The sequence below is a fragment of the Giraffa tippelskirchi genome, chromosome 4, assembly GCF_054371585.1.
Source record: "Giraffa tippelskirchi isolate mGirTip1 chromosome 4, T2T-mGirTip1v1.2.pri, whole genome shotgun sequence".
In the NCBI taxonomy this organism is placed as follows: Eukaryota; Metazoa; Chordata; class Mammalia; order Artiodactyla; family Giraffidae; genus Giraffa; species Giraffa tippelskirchi.
This window is the reverse complement of record NC_137278.1, coordinates 189922374-189943629: the sequence shown is the minus strand read 5'-3', so window position 1 is coordinate 189943629 and position 21256 is coordinate 189922374. Positions and strand designations below refer to the sequence as shown.

At 37.1% G+C, this 21256-nt stretch overlaps 2 protein-coding genes across 10 annotated transcripts in view; one reads left to right on the top strand and one right to left on the bottom strand.

Annotated features, from left to right (window-relative positions):
* The window catches only part of ATF7IP (activating transcription factor 7 interacting protein), a 110401-nt gene extending 95278 nt beyond the window's left edge, over positions 1-15123 (top strand). For 4 of the 8 annotated variants that reach the window (XR_014081951.1, XR_014081950.1, XR_014081948.1 and 1 more), the window contains exons 12-16: positions 1562-1717; positions 4229-4411; positions 6361-6473; positions 9965-10122; positions 10213-15123. Coding sequence is in view for 4 of the 8 variants with exons in the window: in XM_081589242.1 (XP_081445368.1) it covers positions 1562-1717; positions 4229-4411; positions 6361-6473; positions 10213-10632 (872 nt within the window). In the remaining 4 variants the exon portion in view is untranslated. The remainder of the gene's footprint in view (positions 1-1561; positions 1718-4228; positions 4412-6360; positions 6474-9964; positions 10123-10212) is intronic. The other 4 variants (XM_081589242.1, XM_081589241.1, XM_081589238.1 and 1 more) reach the window with 1 other exon arrangement.
* A 688-nt stretch (positions 15124-15811) lies between these two features.
* PLBD1 (phospholipase B domain containing 1) overlaps positions 15812-21256 on the bottom strand; it is an 82247-nt gene continuing 76802 nt past the window's right edge. For both annotated transcript variants that reach the window (XM_081589243.1, XM_081589244.1), the window contains 3 exons: positions 19507-19692; positions 18712-18818; positions 15812-16110 (listed from right to left, as the gene is read on the bottom strand). In XM_081589243.1, coding sequence (XP_081445369.1) covers positions 15943-16110; positions 18712-18818; positions 19507-19692 — 461 coding nt within the window. In that variant the 3' untranslated portion in view covers positions 15812-15942. The remainder of the gene's footprint in view (positions 16111-18711; positions 18819-19506; positions 19693-21256) is intronic.

The following is a 21256-nucleotide window of genomic DNA, read 5'->3' as shown; positions in this document are numbered from 1 at the left end:
ACACTAAGGAATGCTTTGGTACCGTTTTTCTCTCTTCATTCATTATACTCAGTGAGTACAAATCTTGACAGCATTGTTTGTGTCCTTTTTAGAAAGAGTTTTTAAGATTAGAAGTAAAAAATAGAAATCAAATCTTGGGAGAATATTAACAAAGCATAAAGGAAAACAGAGCAACTAGGAGAATATTTAACTTATGGAATACTTTTCTTTTTATATCTGTTATTTCACTTGATCCTTACAATAAACCTATAATGCCCATTTTAGAGTTGAGGATAGATTCAGAGTACAAATTAAATCCAGGTCTTTTGACTTTAAACGTTTTTTCCGTATGTGTATATGTGTATTTTAACGTAGGCGTTAAATCAAGATATTGTTAAAAAGCATGTATACCCAGAATTCTCAGTATTATTCTGAGTTATAATATTTAGAAATTATATTGGTTAGCTATTGACCAATATTCCAAGTTATTCTTCCACAGTGTTAACAGCTGTTCTGTAAATAAAAACTTGCATGGTTAAATATACTTGGGAAATGCTGAGTTAAAATTATATGGTTTTTTTTCCTTAATACAGATATCTCTGAACCTTTACTGTACTGATTTACAATGTAAATCTCTAAGAATGATTCAAGCGATAGAGTATTTCTCAAACTTATTTGACTGTACAAAATAAGCTTTGTTCATAGACATGTCTATAAAACTTTGTGGTGGTAATTATATAATGCATGTGAAAAATCTAGTAGGATCAGATGTTACTATACCTTTTAAGACATTAATTTTTTTATAAATACTAGAGATTTTAAGAAATTATATTTTAGGGAATAAGACAGTTCAGTTGGTTTTAGGAAAACAAAGTTAAGTAGCTATACAATTCATTATGTGACATTAAAGTCAGGTTTTTTGTATAAAACTGATGTAAAATTGGATGATTTATGTCATCATTTGTTGGAGTTGAATTCATGCCTGTCTGATTACTGTTTAAACATTTCAAATTTTCTATATTGCTTTTACTATTTTTTTAATACACAAATCTTAATGAAAGAAATTTCCTAGAGCACAAAAGTAAATACTGGTTATTTTTAAGAGGACACAGATAGGGCTGGTTTTGGATAAAACAGTAAAATAAAAGTTTGTTATCTGTACTCTTGCCATTTCGCTTTGTAGCACCCCTGCCTCTTAGAATCTCTCTCCATTGCCCAACCATTGAGTGTTACTTAAATTCTCCCATCTAATGTGCGTTTTCTTCATCAACACTCGAATATTAAAGCAGTTGCTGCTAAAGCCTTAAGCTTGTTGTATTAAGTTAGAAGTAGGATTCTTTTCATTTTTAAAAGAAATTACAACTATATTTTCTTTAAATGTGATTTAAAATCTATGGTAGAACCAACAGTGAATTCTTTAAGCAATAATTCTGACTTGGTTTGCACATTGGCAAAAGTACACTTAATTAAAATAGAATGAAATTGTTCTCTTGGTGGTAAAATGCGACTGAATGGCAAAGATAAACTTGTATATCTAATATTTTTCTATCAGTAATCATATTGCCTCACTTTTAATTAACAGACCCTAAAAAGGTAAATCACACCCCTGTGTCAACCATGAGTTCTTCTCAGCCTTTATCGCGACCATTGCAACCCATCCAGCCAGCCCCGCCTCTTCAGCCATCAGGAGTGCCAACAAGTGGACCATCTCAGACAACCATACACTTACTACCTACAGGTAAACTTGCCGAATCACTGAGCTGAAACTTCAGTTTTGCCTGTTGTGAAATATGACTGTGAAACTGAGTGGAAAGGTTAGACAGAAAATTAGCTCATTTAGGTAAGTACCAATGGACGTGATTACTGGATCATAAATAAAGAATGTGGTTGGAACCACATGAAGAATGTGGTTTTGCAGAAACTGCCAGAGTAGAGTGGCTGTACCAGTTTGCATTTTTACCACCAGTGAGTGTGAGGAAGGAACTGTTGCTCCACATCCTCACCAGCATTTGATATTGTTAGTGTTTTAGATTTTCACCATTCTAATAGGGATAGTAGAATCTCATTGTTATTTGATTTGCATCTCCCTGATGATATATTATGTTGAGCAGCTTTTCCTGTGCTTGTTTGCCATCTGTTCATCTTCTTTAGTGAGGTATCTGTTCAGATCCTTTGTCCACTTTTTAATTGGGTTGTACATTTTCTTACTGTTGAGTCTAGGAGTTCTTTGTATGTTTTGGATGAGTCCTTTATCAAATAATGTCTTTTGCAGATATTTTGTCCTTTGTCTTCACATTCCCTTGAGATGAACTTGATTTTAACCCTAATTATATTAGTAATAAGTTATAAAAGCTGTAACTATTTTTTTAAAAGATTAGAAGATTAAGAATAATCTTCATTGTTATTTTTTTATTTTTTAAAAAGTTGTATTGGAGTATTCCTCATTGTCATTTTGAAGACAATGTGTGTTTTTGAATGCAATGTGACTTAATTTTTCAGACAGTCTTTTAACTAGTAGCACTGATACAGAATGGTTATAAAGAAGAGTTAAACTATATATGTCTTTGTCATCTGAGAGTGTAAACAGCAGAAATGAATATAGTTTCTCTGGAAGGGATGAATATAATGATTCATTCTAATTATAACCAAGATGTTATAATTGATCAAACAAGAGTTTTTCAGTGGTTCTTAAACTAGAAATTGTTTTAACTGGCCTAACACTACTATCAGAAGATAACCATTAATAAATATTTTCCCTGCTACCTCTCAAGAAGCTATTAATTAGACATTTTCAAGATGTAGCTTGAATCTGCTAATCTGTTTGGAAACCAATTAAGACAGGTCGTCTTCTTCATAAAATAGCCCATTGCTTAAGAAATTTATCTGTGAAATGCTTATATAAACTCTTTTCTCATTAAGGAAAGCATTGAGCTTACATGGAATTTTATCCAGTGAAATAAAATGACAATCAATTTAGATAATTTGGAAAGAAGTGTTAATAATATAGATAATAAAATGGGGGATAAAGAGATGAAGAGCTAAGTATTCCTCCTTATATACTTTCTTCTTCTTTGTAAAGATTCACATTGAAAGTTAGGATATATAAAGACTAAGGAGTCTCTTTATTGTATACAGTTTTTACCTCCAGATTTGTTTTATCATAGAACATATTTTTCCATATGAAAGTATATTGATTATTGATTTGTACTATATAGCTAACACGTGGTCATTTGTAAAATGTAGTTCTAATTCAGAAAGTTTTTAACAAAAAATTGTTAACTCCTTAAAATCATTATTTGTACTCCTTGCTGTCGGTGAACATTTAGAACTCATTATTGATAAATATATGTTAATATCACTCAAGGCATTAATGTTCTCTGGAACATAAATTAGGCGGAATGCCATGATAGAGAAGGAAGAAGCCTATATTTTAATAGGTATTTTATTGTTCGGAATAAGAGGTGGTTTGACTCATCTGAAGAACTTGTCAGTTATAATAGCCAGTCAGCTTTTTGAACTATGGGACCACAAGTTACTCTTTTGGATTTATACCCATTGGTAGAAGTCCTGGAGGGCCTAAAATTCCACTCTGCTAAGAATAATTTAACATTGAGGAAGGGGAAATTCACCCCTCTAAGTCACTCCTATAAGATCATACTCCCCAAAGTCTAAACCCTTTCTTCATCTTCACATGCTTATTTATCTAGACAGACTAGTGTGGGAAGGGCCTTGGATATGGCTAAGGTGTTCTTTTCTTCTGAAACTTGGATTGTACTAATATTAACCTTGGTTGACCCTGTCATTCTTTTTTTTTTCTCTCTCTCTCTCTTTTTTTTTATTAGTTTATTTATCTATTTTTTAACTTTACAATATTGTATTTGTTTTGTCATACATTGACATGAATCCACCATGTGTGTACATGTTTTCCCCTTCCAGAACCCCTCTCCCACCTCCCTCCACATCCCATCCCTCTGGGTCATCCTGGTGCACCAGCCCCGAGCACCTTGTATCATGCATTGAACCTGGGGCGAGGGTGGGAGGATATAGGAGAATGGCATTGAAGCATGTAAATTATCATATGTGAAACGAATCGCCAGACCCTGTCATTCTTAACTTTTTCATGATTACAAAAGGAGACTCTTGTCTATTTTAGTAAATTAGATTTTGTATAAAGTGAATTGTCATTTAATATTGCTTACTTAACATAGAATTTACTGCATCTTAAATCTATTTTTCTGCTTTTCATTAGCTCCAACCACCGTGAATGTAACACATCGTCCAGTAACTCAGGTGACCACGAGACTCCCTGTACCAAGAGCTCCTGCAAACCACCAGGTGGTTTATACAACCCTCCCTGCACCACCAGCTCAGGCTCCCCTGAGAGGAACTGTTATGCAGGCTCCTGCTGTTCGGCAGGTCAATCCCCAAAACAGTAAGAGACCATTTTCCAGTTTATGTTGTTCTTTTGCATGTAGTTGGAGTGGCTTATATTGATATTAGATGCAGCAAAAAGTGTTCAATATCATACTAAAATCATTATTCATTCATTTTCTTTTCTTAGGAGAGTTAACCAGAAAAAAATGGACTGGTATCTGATTTGTGTTCTGTGTGTTGTCTTCAGTTTAATTATTTATGGCCTACTTGATTTGATGTTGGTCTGTACTATACTTTAGAGACATCTTCCCTAATTAAAGTGGGAATGATCAATTGTGACTTAGACCAGATGGAGATAATGGTAAAGGATAGCCTCCAATGAGAGTCTTAAAGGTATGGAAAGTGACTGAGAAATACAAGATGGGAAAATGTTTAAGGTAACTTGTAATTTCCATATGTATGTGTATATATATGTATGTATATTGTGTATGTATGTGTGTGTATATATATATATACACACACACACATGCACACACACACATATATGAAATATATATGTTTTTAGTTGCAAAATATACAAAAAAGTTTCTATAAAGGATATATTTAAAGCTTAAAGAAAAATAGCAAAATGAGCCACCTATGAACCCTCCACTAGGCTAAGAAATAGAACTTTTATCAGAATCCAAAAGTCTACTATATGCCCGCTCTTAATTGCATCCTCCCTATCCATCAGAGGTAACCATCACCCTTACTTAATTTCTGTTTTTCTGTATGGTTTTGCAATCTCTATAGGTATCACTAAAAATACTTAGTTTTGCAAAACTTAGCAAGTAGGGACAAATCCAGCTGTTTACTGAAACTTTAGTCATGCCATTATTAGGTGATGGCTATAGGAGAAAATAAACTAAGCAGAGTCTCTAGTTCACATTCTGGCTTCGGCTTTCTCAAGTTTACAAGAGCTTTCTCTGGGGAAATCAGTCAGCAGTGTTTTAAATGAATTCTGGGAAACAGGGCTCACCCCAGGCAAGGTACCCACAGTACTGGATATATGGCAGAAATATAGTTGGGCAATGAGTGGCTTCCAAATTTTCTTCTTTTTTTAATTAAAAAAAAAATACATGTTATTTTTGGCCACGTTGGGTCTTCATTGCTGCACATGAGCTTTCTGTAGTTGCGGGGAACAGGGGCTGCTCTCTAGTTGTGGTGTTCAACTTTTGCATTGCGGTAACTTTTTTGTGCAGTACAGGCTCTAGGGCCTTGGGCTTCAGTAGTTGGAGCTGTAGAGTAGATTGGACTCTAGAGCACAGTCCCAGTAGTTGCCCTGTGGCATGTGGGATTTTCCCAGACCAGGGATCAAAGCCGTGTCCTCTGCATTGGCAGGCGAATTGTTATGCGCTGTACCACCAAGGAAGTCTGCTTTTAAATTTTCTGCTTTTGTTGCCCTGATGTCTGTATAAAGAGTTTTCTATTGGATGAAATGAGTATCCTCAACTGATCAGCAGGGCATGGAAAGGAAGAGAGGAACCTTGTTAAAATGAGGCAAGATTAACTTGCCTCTTCTGGAGGCAGCAGAGATCTTTGTGAAGAGAGCTTCGTGTTTTCTGTCTGTAGAGTCACAGTGCTCTGTCTGGCCTATTTGCCTTCTATGTTCTGTGTACCTCCAGTGTTTCAGTGTGCTAGGATTTTGGGTAGGGATTGCATTTCTTTCCTATGCTGGATCTCTTGTTCACTGTGTCTCCTCTTGTCCTTTGTTGATCTTCTCACTCGTGTGGCTACTTGAAGAAAAGTTCATGGAGGTAGACTATTTATTTTGGTAGCTTGCATATGTGAAAATTTCTTTATCTTCATGCTCAAATGATACTTTAGCTGAGTATAGCCTTCTAGGTTAGATATATTTTTCCTTTTGAATTTTAAAAACATCACTTTACTGATTTTTAAATGTTTAATTCAGTGTTCTACCAAATTTAGAATAGAATTCTAATTCTGTCACTTCATTTTCTTTTATAGGTGTTACAGTTCGAGTGCCTCAAGCAACTACATATGTTGTAAACAATGGATTAACCCTGGGATCAACGGGACCTCAGCTCACAGTGCATCACCGACCACCACAAGTGCATACTGTAAGTGTGGACCCTTGGCTTCACAAAATTCTCACCTATAAAGCTGTCAGATACCATTGCAGTTGGTACTTTTTCTTTAAACTAGTTATATCAAAAGAAAATAATAGGTCTTCTGTTTTTCCAACAGATGTTTATTGAAGAAAATAGATCTTACAATGGTAAGATCTATCACCATTACCCAGAAACCCTTCTGGGTAATGATGGTTGGGGAGTATAGAGTTTGCTTGTGGTGGTGTGCAGCCTATAAAAAGAGTCCACGTCTGGGGCATGAGAAGTGAAATAGACCATGTTAAAACTTATGATTAGGTTAAAGAGAGCATTCTTGAGGAGTGAATATTTTTTAATTAAAAGTATTAAATATTTTAAGAAATATTGTTTCATGTTTAATTTTATTTTTTCCTCAGAATCTTATACTAGTTCTGTTACATTGCTATCATTTTATTGGTTTTATTTTAAACTTTTAATTAAAAAAAATTTTTTTTAATTTAACTGTAGTTGATTTACAGTATTGTGGTAGTTTCAGGTATACAACTTCAGATTCTTTTCCATTATAGGTTATTATAAGATATTGAGTGGAGTTGCCTGTGCTATAGAGTAAAACCTTGTTGTTTACCTATTTTATACATAGTGATGTGTATCTGGTAATCCCATACTCCTAATTTATCCCTTCCCCTCTCCTTTGGTATCCATAACTATTTTTTGTGTCTGTGAGCCTGTTTCTGTTCTGTAAAGAAGTCCATTTGTGTTATTTTTTGGATTCCACATATAAGTGATATCATATAATATTTGTCTTTCTCTGACTTATCACTTACTACTTTTAATCATCCAATGGTATTGGGAATTCATTGGTTAAGAGATAATAGAGAAAACCAAAGATTTCTCCTTAGTTTTAATCTCCAAATCAATGTCACATTATCCTGTGACCTGACTGTAATACTATTTGGTATGATAGGGTGTGTGAATAGAAATGCTGGCTCTAATGGTGGTAGGAGATTGAGGCTGATACCACTTTTTACCAAGCAAAGCATCCTTTTTAAAATATACATAATAGTGGCTAAATTTGTGAAGTGCTTTCTATGCGTCCGGCACTGTTAATTTATGTGGTCTTTATACAGAAATTCTTTAGAACTCTAGCTTTCCTTTTTTTATCCTTTATTATAGGTATGGCAGCTAATGTACAGAGTGGTTGAGTAACCAGCCTAAGGTCATACCTCATAAAACCCAATTCCACTTCCAGAGCCTGTGCTCTTAGCAGCTGTTATTTTACTGTCCCACTGCAGTGAAAAAAAGTTACGTTAATGGAGCACTTCACATATACGAGGCACTCTACTATTTTACTTGTATTATTTTATTTACTCCTCCCAACCCTGTGTGCTTAGTTGCTCAGTTGTGTCCGACTCTCTTGACCGCATAGACTGTAGCCCGCCAGGCTCCTGTGTCCACAGGGGTTCTCCAGGCAAGAATACTGGAGTGGGTTGCCATGCCCTCCTCCAGGGGATCTTCCCAACCCAGGGATCAAATGCAGGTCTCCTGCATTGCAGGCAGATTCTTTACCGTCTGAACCACCAGGGAAGCCCTTGAGAATCAATATTCTCTGTTTGATAGAAGAGGCTACTGTATCTTAGAAATATTAAGTGATTACTCAGTGTCATTACCAAGCTAATGTCAGAGGCAGAGCCATTTTAAAATTCAGATTTTCTGGTCCCAGCACCTCCAGCATGTTGTCACAGTGCTTCAGATCGAGCCCTATAGGATCCATGGCAAATATCTCATTACTGTTGTTTGCAACTACAAATAACTTACTTCATCCCATATTCCTTCAAGAAATATATAGTAAAAATCTCTTATTTATGCCACAGTTTTGCCAATGTGATGATCTATCAGAGCTTTTTTAAAAACAGGATTCCATATGAATTGTCTTATAATAAATACACTGTATCTTATAGGAGAAACATTCTAATTTAATTTTAATAATATTTTTAACTGGGAATTTTCAAATATATATAAAAGTAGAAAGACTAGTACAGCAATCCCCACATACCCATCACCTGTCATCAGTAGTCATCAGTCTTCAGCAGTCCTAGCCAGTCTTCTTTCATCTGTATTGCCACCCACAAACTCCCACAACCTGTGTATACACTGGAATAATTTGAAGCAAATCCCTGATACATTATCTCTCAAACTTCAACAGAAACCTCCATTGCAGTGGCAGAAACAAAACAGTAACTCAGTTGACTTAACTGTTTTGAGATATGAGAGGATTCAGTAGCCTCGAATTTTAAGAATTAGAAAGGGTTGTTACAGGCTGTAAGCTATTATCATACTCCTTAAATTCCTACTCTCTTCAGTCAAGTTCATGACTTCAGCCTCCTTCTCTTAGATCTTACTAGTTGTATGCTTATTTAATGTTATTTACTTAATTTGAGAGAAGTAACGATGGCCAGCAAGATGGCCAGTATTCGAATCTATTTTTCTTCAGCTTTTGATGTTTCATGTATTTGCATTTGCTTTTTCCCCCCTCTAACTTTGTATTTATTTTAGCTTTTAAACTGCAGATTATGCTTTTTTACAGATGTGTATATGAATTTTTTTCCATTTCACATATGAATTTCAGCGTATTTTCATCCTTTGAGATTATTTGGCAGATCCTTTTTTGAGTTGTTACTATGTGCACGTTACTAGCACTGAACTTTGAAAAGGCATGGAGATTTAGAATATATCAGATCTTCACAGAATTCACTAGTGTATGCAAATTATCCATTTAATGAAATGCGTATTAAAACATAATTTTGTTAAATGAATTTCAGTTAAGGAAATCTTAATTTTTTCGTGACTTCCAAACTAAAGTCATTGAGCAATAATGTTTCACTTGGGGGGAAAAAAGACCACTTATATCTCTGTTTCCTGGCTCTTACTTAAATCTTTTTGGAAAAACTTATCACTGTAATCTTAAAACCCAGATGATAATAATGTCCAGCATTAGGTCAGTTTGTAAGCTTAGTATTCATGCTTTTTCATTATCTGGCCTTAACTTACCTTTCCAAATTTGTGTGTTCTTCTTCACATTCTCCATGTTTTTGCCCATAAATCCCTTCACTTGCCTATCCCCATGCCCTTCCTCATGCTTTTACCTATTAGCAGAAAGATTCACAACTATTTCTACATTTCTAATCTCTCTCTCACAGTCCGGTATAAATGTCACCTTTTTCATGCAGACTGACCAAGAACATAATATACAGTCATTGTTATATGAACTTACTTATAAGGATATGCTACTGTCTTTATATGGAGAAACAGTCTGAAAATGAAAGTAGAGTTGATACTCAAATTTTAGATGATAGACTGCCAACACATGTTATTAAAAAATGTTATATTAAAACAAGGGTCTGTGGTATAGATCATTAAATCATTAATTATTTTGTCAGAAGTAGATGATTATTTCAGTTTCTGTCAAGATGATGTTCCATCAGCCAGGGCTTTTGTTTCCCAAGGAAAACTCAGTATCTCAGATCCAAAAATCACAGAGGGAATAATCTCAACACTCATCTTCTGGGTCGTGACTGGTTACAAATCATCAGGGAGAACTTGCCAGATGTGTGATATTTGCTATTTCCCAGTATTCTTGATGTAAAATGAAGACTCTCTAAAAGTAAGTGATTTCTAGGATGTTATAGTTCTCGCATTAAGAAACAGTCCTTTCTCCGATCATTATCCATCAACATGACTTTTTTTTCATTAGGAGCCCCCACGCCCTGTGCACCCAGCACCCTTACCAGAAGCCCCACAACCACAGCGTCTGCCCCCTGAAGCTGCCAGCACGTCTCTGCCTCAGAAGCCACACTTGAAGTTAGCACGAGTTCAGAGTCAAAATGGCATTGTACTGTCCTGGAGTGTTCTGGAGGTGGACAGAAGCTGCGCCACTGTTGACAGCTACCACCTGTACGCCTACCATGAGGAGCCCAGCGCCACTGTACCTTCACAGTGGAAGAAGATTGGCGAAGTCAAGGCACTTCCCTTGCCCATGGCATGCACTCTCACCCAGTTTGTGTCTGGCAGCAAATACTACTTCGCAGTACGAGCCAAGGATATTTATGGGCGTTTTGGACCTTTCTGTGATCCTCAGTCAACGGATGTAATCTCTTCCTCGCAGAGCAGTTAAACCTTGGAGCCTTTCTCTCTTCCTCTTTCAGAAGTTCTACTTTTGGGTCTTGTTTTAATCTTGTGCATGATACCCATTGTAAAATGCACATTGTGCAGGATTTCTTGGACCGATGTGTATATACACTACATTTGTTTATAATCAGAATAAACTCAGCCCATAAAGCAGAATCTTTTCCTGAACAATTCAGGCTTCAAGGTTTTGAAATGTAAATGTGCACCTTGCTTTAGTTTTGAGGCTGGGGTATATGTGTGGTGTGTGCTTTTCTGTATTTATATGTTTATTACAGTGGAATCTCCCATTTTCATTCTTAAATTTACCTCTCTTCCAGTGTGAAGTAAGTAGATCAAAGGATTTGAGGTATGTATCTGGCATGATTCTGCTTCTACGTGATCTGTAGGCTTATAGATAGATGATTTAAACTGACTCTAAATGGAACCCAAAGAAAAAATAAAAAGCAAAATGGTCAAATAGTTGAAAATAGGTTAATTTGAACACAGGAAAAGATCTTTTCATATTTTCTTTTGTCTTTTCTGGGTTGTCCATTTGATGAAAAAGATCTGCAGTGGGCCCTCCCTTTTCTAATCTGAGATTTTTTCCATTTATTTTTGTGCCTTAAAGATTAACTGTAAGAGTAAACAGGGCCATTTTTCCATTGTGGTTTATTCTTCTCTGTCAACCTTTTATCTTCATTTCTCCTTTTTCTCCACCAAATGTAGCACATTTCCCTCAAGTAAATTTTAGACCAAGGCTTTTTTATGTAGTCTCATCAGTGACATCATTACATTTAACTTGCTCTTTTCTTCCAAGAAAATAGATGCTTTTTATTTCTGGTCACTATTTAACTCTGTGTAAAGTGAACCAAAAGAAGACCACATTGTATAAGCCAATTTCCCTTCAAATATATTTTAGTATCTATGTTGCACACTGTCTTAGAGATTATGAAAGCAATTCTGGTTTACCTTATCACCCAAAGTATACCTTATCACCCATAGTATTCTTTCAAAGAAAGTAAATAGTAAAATTCACAGAGTACAGTGAGCTAAACTATCAAAGGGAAAGCTCCATTTCTTCTTTATCCTCATATCATTCTTCCTGTGTTAATCTTTTCTTTTGATGGTGCTAAGTTTTATCTGATTCACCATATGTCAGCTTTGGATAGAGTTTAAAGTATATCCTTTGGGGTCATTTTATGTAAGAATGACTTTACAACTTCTGTGCATCTGTGTTCTCTTCAAAGTTTTAATCAAACTTTGGTCGTGGATTTTCTGTTTGAGTGCCAGTTATACTGGTATCAGGTACGTGTTGGAGTGTAGGTAGCTTAAGACAGGAGAATTGGCGTAATTTGGGGGATGAGAGTGGGGTTTGGTGATGCTTGGAAAGGAATTTATGGAGTTTGTGGGATACATTTTCAAGCCATCTTCCATATCATATTTGAAATCATATTCGTACCTTCTTAAATAAGTTAGTCATTATTTTTTTCTGGACTTACAAGAGGGAACTATCATTTCCATATTAATGCTTCTTTGTTTGCAATTTCAGTGGCTTGTAATAGGAAACATTCTATTGTAAAGAAACTCTCTTTAGAGACTTTTACTGGCCACTGTACTGTCAGGTTGGATGTGAAGTTTGATTGATGCTAAAGAAAGCCTACAGATTGCCAAAAGTAAATGCTCCAAAATCTTCCTTTTGCTTTCAGAAAATAGACTGCATTGAGAATTAAAATTTCCATGAGTCATATTTGCCAACCAACTGTGTAGGCATTACTCATTGTGGGTCTAATGATGATGGTAAAGAAATTGCCAATGTCATGCCAATGAAAATTTTAAAGGGAGAAATTGATGATCTTCTAGATGTATGTGAGCACCGGTCTTATATCTGCATGTACATATGTTTTTACCTGCAATGGTTGCAGTGTTGATTATGTGTTGAAGATCATTTCTGTCGACAGAATAGAAAGCCCATGTTCAAAATTGTTCTTTATTGACCGGTTTTATGGTCACGTGATAATTTGCTTACCTAGCCTAGAAAGCTTCCCTTGGTGAGTACTTTATGTTTACTAATCCTTTAAACAAACAAAAAAAAAACACAAAAGCTTTCATAGCATTATATAATCAGGTGAAGAAAGCCCAGTAGAATGAAAATATTATTTTGACCTATACTGTGTGATTTCTGTCAGAGAAAAAAGAAATAAATAGTAACCCTAAAATCCAGTACTCTTGCCTGGACAATCCCATGGATGGAGGAGCCTGATAGGCTGCAGTCCATGGGGTCGCAAAGAGTTGGACACGACTGAGCGACTTCACTTTCACTTTCCACTTTCATGCATTGGAGAGGGAAATGGCAACCCACTCCAGTGTTCTTGCCTGGAGAATCCCAGGGACGGGGGAGCCTGGTGGGCTGCCGTCTATGGGGTCACACAGAGTCAGACACGACTGAAGCGACTTAGCAGCAGCAGCAAAAAATAGATTTACTACGGTAAAATAAAACTTTTTATTCCAAGTGGTGGAGGGAAGGTACAAAGAGAGATTGTAGTTATTTGAGGGAAAAGATATAAGATGGTTTCTTTCAATTAGCCTGCCACAGGATATATAGGCAACAACTATGTTGGCGTTACCGATGGGTGCTAGACTTGAACTCTAGGTTTTTATTTCAGGCAGGTTTTTTGATGTTGAAGAAAGCTTTCTTTCTGTTTGGTTTGTTTCTTTAGAGACAGAGAGAATGGAGGACTCAACTAGAAATAGCTACTGGTCACATATTTTTTAATAGCATTTCACACTTCATGGTACCTTTTTTAATTTCACAGTATCTTTTCACAGAGTATTACAAATAAGCTTAATAATCCCATTTTGGGAATGCGAGTTTGCTACCTTTTTAGCCTGACAATACTTGTGTAAGTATTGCCTTATTGGAAATCCTGGAAACTTCTGACACTTCAACCTGAAATATAGGATGTTTATATGACGTTTAAAGGTAATGGTGATGTTTGTTACTGTCTACTTTGCACTTTGTCAGAGTAACTTTCACCCAATTTTAAGTGTGAGTAAACCTCACATTTTAAAATTATATTCTTGCCAGTACATTTATAGAGTATATACAAAGACATCTGTTGGTAACAGGTAACTTTATGAGGTAACTATATCCCTCTATTCCTCTGGACTCACTTTTTAAAACATGCAGAATACTGTGTGCTATTTAACACAGTTGAAGTTTATGAGAGAAGATCAGAGCTTGCTTCCTTGAAAAGTGAATGTTTGTTGGGATGCCATTTGCCTCACAGTCATGTGTTCCCCACTGTCCCAACCCCCACTGCCAGATAAGAAATGAAGAATTTGATTGAATAAAATGACCTCAAACAAGGAGCTTAGGACCACCTGTCAGCAGAACTCCTTAGGCAGGCTGCACCATACAGTTCTCTTCCTTTAGCCAATAAGTGTTAACGTGGTTTTTTTTGTTTGTTTGTTTGCTCTTTTGCTTATATTTTCCAAATTATCGTTTATGCAGCAAGATGTTAATATTGCATGATATGCATTTATCTTGTTCCACAAATTTTCCAGTACTGTACAAGGTTAACAGAATAATGCCTGCATTAACCTCCTCTCTCACTTGTATACACTGTGATGTTGGCACAGTACATTACTGCAAAGACTTCCAAGTGTTCTCCCAGACTTTCCTTGTTGGGCTATTTCAATACCCTGTGATTTATTCATTATTTTAGCTTTATCATTGACTAGTCATTGGCCCGTTTTATTCTGATTTCCAGAAAAATCATGTCCCAGTATTAGATTATTGCAAATAACTCTGTCGAAAACCAATGTATAATTCTGCCTGCCTTACTCTCTACTGGGTAAGTGATGGCCCCTCCCCTTTCTGAAAATTTTGGGACAAACAAAAAGGGTTAGAACAATTCCTGTAAAGTGTTTCATTAGTGTGGCAGGTTTATCCAATTCCAAAAACTTATTTCCCTTGAGCCAGCCAATGGGGAGGAATAGAATGATACAAACATGTGTTTTGTCTTCTCATCTTCAGTTTTATCATGCTAAGTTTGTCATTCTTTTTTTTTTTACTTGTAGAGTCAAACCCACCCTTTATATTTAATTGCTATCTTAAAAAAAAAATGTTTTTTTTTTGTAAATAAGGTAACTGGGCAATCAAACACCATTTGGGGAATCCTGGCTTTAGAATTTTATCAGCCATTTCAAAATTAAACATAAAAATAATTCCTTTGTAGGAAACTTGCATCCTAATATTTCTTTATTACAGTTGAAAGTGTAAATAATAAGACAATGTAAGACCTTCTGATGTCTAATAGAAACTGGGCTGTAGCAAGTTGCCCTGTTTTTATTAGGTTTTGAAGGTTTTTGTGTTTTGTTTTTTTTTTCTTTTTTAAATGTACAGTAGAGTGGTGTCTGTATAAGTGTTAACTGTAGTGGGATTTTGTCCAGCAAGCCTGAAATTTATACTTTGAAATAAACTACTGGGTTTTTAACATTCTGAGTACTCTGATTCATTCTGTTATTCTCAGACCTTGTGAGTATTTTTTTTTTTGCGAGTCTCTCACCTTGTTAAGAGTCACTGTTACACTGTTCAGTATGGTTTACCTAATTTGACAACACCATGACACTCAAACAACATATAATCCTCCAGCTTTGAAAGAAATGTTGTTAGGCAGAGCTGCTGCTAGGTTAGATAAGCTGTTTTTAACTAATAGGAGACAACATTAAAGTCTGCTGTATTATGTTTGTGCACCACAGAAAGACTTCAACTGTTGCTTGTTAATGACCAGAAAAAAACAAAAACATACTAACTGCATTTCTGTTGGAGGTTCCACCATCCCCTAGGGCTTTGTCATGAAGTCCATCCAGGGAGGAGAAGGGGAAAGAGCTTGAGGCAGTCAGGGTCTTAGGAGCCGGGCCTGGGAGTAGCACTCGACTCGGAATCCACCCTAAGAACTCTGTCACATGGCACAGCTGCCCAAGGGAAGCCGGGAGGTGCAGCCTGTGCGGCCAGGCATACATGGAGACAGTGGATCTGGGGCGAGGGAGCGTTTCTACTGTACTTTCTGGTGTATGAGCTTGTGTGCTGAAATGGTATTGTTTATTTATCACGTGTTTCTTCTGTGGTGCCCCACCCAATTGTAGGCGCTTGTTTTAAAAATGACAAAATCAGCAGCAGAAAATGAAAGTGATAGACTGAATTGAATATATTTCGTTAAAACTAATTCTGAATGGAAAAACACAGCTAAAATAGCGCCTTTGGTATCTTACTTGCAGCCTTCTATTCCCTTATCTCCCTCCATTTTATGTCAAGTTACAAAATAGGTTTCATGGTAATAAAATCAAAGTTGTAGGCCTCTGGCATGCCCTCATGGAGAGTTTTGTTGAAACGGCTCCAGTGAAAAACAGGGAGGCCACCTTGTACAGTGGGCCCACTGATGGCATAGGCTTTGTACTTGGATGCCAGGTAGACGTCTGCCACCTGCAGAGAGAGAGGAGGGAGATGTTTTAGAAAACCATTGGGAAAAAAACATGACTAAGCCCCTTTTGGTGTGGTCCCTGCTCTTTGTCCAAAGTCACAATATTAGCTTCCCTTAAAATCCTGCAAGCTTCCACAATATGCTCTTCTGTATCCATTTGGCATCCAAATGTGAATTGACTAGTTGTTCAGTCGCTAAGTCATGACCTTCCAGGCTCCTCTGTCCATAGGATTTCCCAGGCAAGGATACTGGAGTGGATTGCCATTTCCTTCTTCGGGGGGGTCTTCCCAACCCAAGGATCGAACCCATATCTCTTGCTTGGCAGGTGGATTCTTTACCACTGCACCACCTGGGAAACCCTGCATTGACTAGTAGAAGTGTATTAAACTAACAGCCCAAAGTGTGAGATCTGGAGTCAGGTTACTCATATTTAGAATTCAACCTCCAAAATTTATTTTGACTCAGTTTTCTTACTTGTAAAATTAGACTAATAACTCTACTTCATAGAAGAGTTGTCATGAGGATTAATGAGAGCAAATACTTGAAGCAGTGCCTAGAATGTATTAATTCCTCAGTAAAAGTTGTTATTAATCAGAGCAGTAACAAGAGTATTAAAGTAGAAGGAACCTAATATCAAAAAATAAGGTCCATGTTTCTTAAAAACACTTGAACATTGGGTTGCAGCAGATCTTAAGTTTAGAGAGGAAAGCAGAAAATGTCTTATAACTTCAGATTTTCCTCATATTCAAAATGGCTCAAGAGAAGTGATATTTTTAAAATATGTGCTTAAACAGAACCTTTTTTGATGAAAAACTGGCAGGCTCTTGTCTCCTGAAAAAGGTAAAATTTGGCAGATGAAAGCTTGGCAGTTCAAGTAATTCTCTTTGTGTACTCTGGAATGGATATAACACTTTTTACACACTTTGCTGAATGTTTGCAAATACCATTAAAAAGAAATAAATACAAAAGCATTCACTGGGGCTTCATGTGTGCCAGGCTCACTACATCCATTAAATTTTTTGTACATTACACAAAATCTTAAAGAGTCATTAAGACTAAAGCTTGGCTCAAACTGTTCTAAACTATCTTCTGTTTAGCCATTAGGCTGGTAGAAAAAATAATGTGTCAGGGGGTTGGCATTTTTAATAGTTTTCAGAGCTTCAGATAGAAAAGTTAACGCTAAATCTAATAGATTTCTTCAGAATTTAGGACCATAGATATAAATGAAAAGATGCATGCCTAAGCCCAAAAGGACAAAAGGATGTGGTAGAATGATTCTTTTCCACCCACTAGGTGGTTAATGCATAATCTTGGACACTCCAGATGCCGTCATGTGCCAATAAGTTGTTAACAATTAGCTCTCTTAGGAAAAAAGACCCTAATTTGTAGTGTTTGCTGATTTCTGTGATGGAAATATTCCACCATTTCAGGCTATCAAACTGGTGTTGACATTTTAAACAACTGGTTCTCACAAGCCTATATGAGTGGGCTTCACCCCCACTGTAAACTTACTTATTACCTATATTGTGAGACACATGACAGCACTTAACAATTCTAGTGTAGTGAAAACCCTTTAGTGCTTGAGCATCTGGCCCAATACTTATTCCTTCAGCTCAATTCAATTCCTCTTTAAAGTGATAGCACTGTGCTCTCGATATGTTCTCTGGACTTTGGGGCAGTCTGGTAAAACTTAAGACAGCAACACTATCACTATCACCATCACCATCATCATCATCATCATCATCATGGTTATGCACATTTACAAATAACATGCTAAGTACTGTTGTAAACATTTTATAGATATTAAATGTTCATCTTCACAACAACCCTAGGAGGCAAGTACTCTTCTTTCCATTTTTCAGATGAGGAAACAGAAGCACTGTGAGATGATGTGATTTACAATGAAGTGCAGAGCAGGGACTGAAAGTTAGTCCAAGGGACCTACTACTGTAACCTCTGAAAAAGATGATTCCGTAATTGAGTTCATGTTTAAGAGACATTGGGCTTCCCAGGTGGCTCAGCAGTAAAGGATCCTCCTGCCAATGCAGGAGACACTGGTCAGTCCAGAGTCGGGAAGATCTCCTGGAGAAGGAAATGGCAACCCATTCTGGTATTCTTGTCTGGGAAATTCCATGGACAGAGGAGCCTGGCAGGCTACAGTCCATGGGGTTGCAGAGTCAGACACAACTTAGCAACTGAACACAGGCACAATAAGTTAAGAGACATTATTGTGTTTTATGCCACAAAAATCTCTGCCTTTGAATAGGCCTAGGCGCTGGTGGAAATTAAATTCGAAAACCAATATGGTGGGGCTTCCCTGGTGGCTCAGTGGAAAGAGCCGCCTGCTAGTGTGGGAGAACGGGTTCGATCCCTGGTCCAGGAAGATCCCACTTGCCATCAAACACCTAAGCCCATGTGCCACAACAGAGCCTGTGCTCTAGAGCCTCGAACTGCAACTATTGAAACCCGTGAAGCCACTGCAGTGAGAAGCCCAGGCACTGCAACTAGACAGTAGCCTCTGGTCACCATAAGTAGAAAAAAGCCCGAACAACAAAGACCCAGCACAGCCAAAATAAAGCAAACAGAACCCAACAACACAATACCTTGGTGTCATAGCAACCTCCAGGACTCGGACTGTGTGAGTTTAGGTCCTCACGGCAGCAGATGGTGTTGCAGGGATCACCCTTGCTATAAGGGTCCTCCTTGTAATCTAGGGAACAGTGATGGGACAGAGTGAGCACTGGCCATTCCAAGATGCATTTTTTCACAGTAAGCTGTGTGGCCCTATTCAAGCCTAGGTGTCCCGAGTATACACCCCAGAGGCCTCCTCTGCCCAGCCTACTCCCACATATGGAAGGCCCCTATGGCTTGTACAGGAAGGAGGCAACCTCGAGCCCCCACACTAGGCTCAACCTGCGCTCACAAACCTTCACAGTGATGACTGGATAGAAGAGAAATAACAGAGCACAAGTGTGTGTCCAATTTTTTTTTTTAACAAATACGAACCTGACTTTGATATTGTTCATCAAAAATAAAGTGTTTATGGGTAATTTTTGTTTTAGTAGCTGCTTTTGTCCTTGGAAGGAAATCTGTGTTTGGGATGGTAGGGTAAAAAAGAAAAAAAAAAAATTTACCCCTGTATGGGTTATTTCTTTTGTGTTTTACATAAGACTTTTTTCAATTAAATCCATAGAACCTTCTTCCCTATCATTTTTATAAAGAAGGACAAAATTCTATTTGTTGAGTATATAATATGTATAGTATCAACTGAATACTAAATAATTCAATAACTTCTTAGACTGTCTTCTAGTACAGAGGTGATTAACTTATATGGATTCTTTATCCATGAGGAAGAAAAGGAGTTTTGAAGAATGATCCTTGAGAAATGTGCTACGTACTGTTGTATCGCATGATATATTTCATGGATTCCATATCAGTCACTTTTCCTTGGTCACGCCGGAAGATTTTAGCTCGGGAAGCCAGATCGTACGAGTAGTCCAAACCCAGCTTCTTAACCAGTATTGGATAGCCACTCCAGTTGTAAACTTTTTCATGGAAAGGAATGTTGTAGGAGGGCCAATATCCTGATTTGGAATGGAAGGGAGAGAAGGGTGGGATTGACAGGGAGGAAGACAGAAGAAAGAGGAAACAAAAGAAGTATTGTGAATGGTACTATCTTTTGAACATCAGCACAGCTGTGTAATTACAAAGTAATATTACACAGAAAATAATGGCTGTGAACTCTGGTAATCACACAGATCCTTAGAAATTTATAGAACCAGTATAGTCTAGATTATTCCATTAGGGGGAGGAGAATTCTTTGGTTTTTTACCCTAAATTCTTAAAGCAATCTATTAAGCAGAAGGAAACGTGACTTCTAGGCTCAGAGTTGAATAACCAGGCCTTTGTCAGTTAACCTCATTTCTGCCCCCTCTTTTTTTTTTAGTAAGAAGAGGGAAAGGAAGAGTTATATTGTGAAGGGATTGGAGATGATCTTAAGATTCCAGTAGACTTTTAACTCCTCTGACCCTAAACATTCATAAGGCTCAGCTTCATTCAAAGCTTCACAGTGTGCCAGCCCTTCGTCACTAGGCATCAAACGTGACACAACTTTAATAAAATCGCCATTTCAGGAACATCTCAGATTACAGTAGCCTGGGGTATTGCTACAGGACTGTCAGCCAATGTAGGGCAACCTTCACTGTTCAGGGTTGAACTTCCACTCCCATCTTCTCTTGGCTCTTGTCTGCCTTCCTTTCTTCTTACTATTTTATAGGATCCACTGCTTGGGGTGAAGTTATTAGGACAAAACAAATGACAAAACGTTCAACTCACTGATTCTGGGGCATGGAGCCAGCATCAGGGTGAAGGGAGACAAAAACAACATTGAAAGTACAAGCTAAAAATCAGGTTTATTATTGCAGTGTATCTAGGTAATTCAGACTTGGGAGTTAGACTGCCTGGCTCTTAAGCCTGGTCCTGCCATTATTAGGTATGTGACCTTACAAAAGTTACTTAACCTCTCTGTGGCTCACATCTTCATCTGTAAAATGTGAACAATGACAGTCTTGCCTCACAAGGATCACTGCTGTGAGCATTAAGTGAGTTCAAATGGATGGCAGAACTTACAACAGGGTCTGGTACTTTGTAAGCACTAGATGAACATTAACTATTACAGTTCTCTATGTGAATAGCTCAAATGAATAATAAAAATGGTTGCTGTTTACACTTTCAGAAAGCTTTATGATTAAAAAAGCATTTAAAAGAGTATCTTGTGTTGGGTTGGCCAAAAAGTTTCTTCACGTTTTCCCATCACATTGGCTGGAAAAACCTGAACGAACTTTTTGGCCAACCCAATATAGCATCAAAACCACCTGCTGATGTATAAATATTACCATCCTTCCTTCTAAAAGAAGAAACAGAGATTCAGAGAGGTTGAATGCCTGCCTTCTGACTAAAAGCACCCAGGACTTCTATCGATGTATCACTGCAGCTTCTAAATACTAGGTTTGTGGGGCTTTTTAAAAAATGGCTATATGATATCACTTAATTATTTGGGAAAATCATATGTTTCTTCCTCAGCTTTTCTTCCCTTCCAGTAAGATGGTAACAATACTACTTATAGGGAAATATGTTGTATGTGTGTGT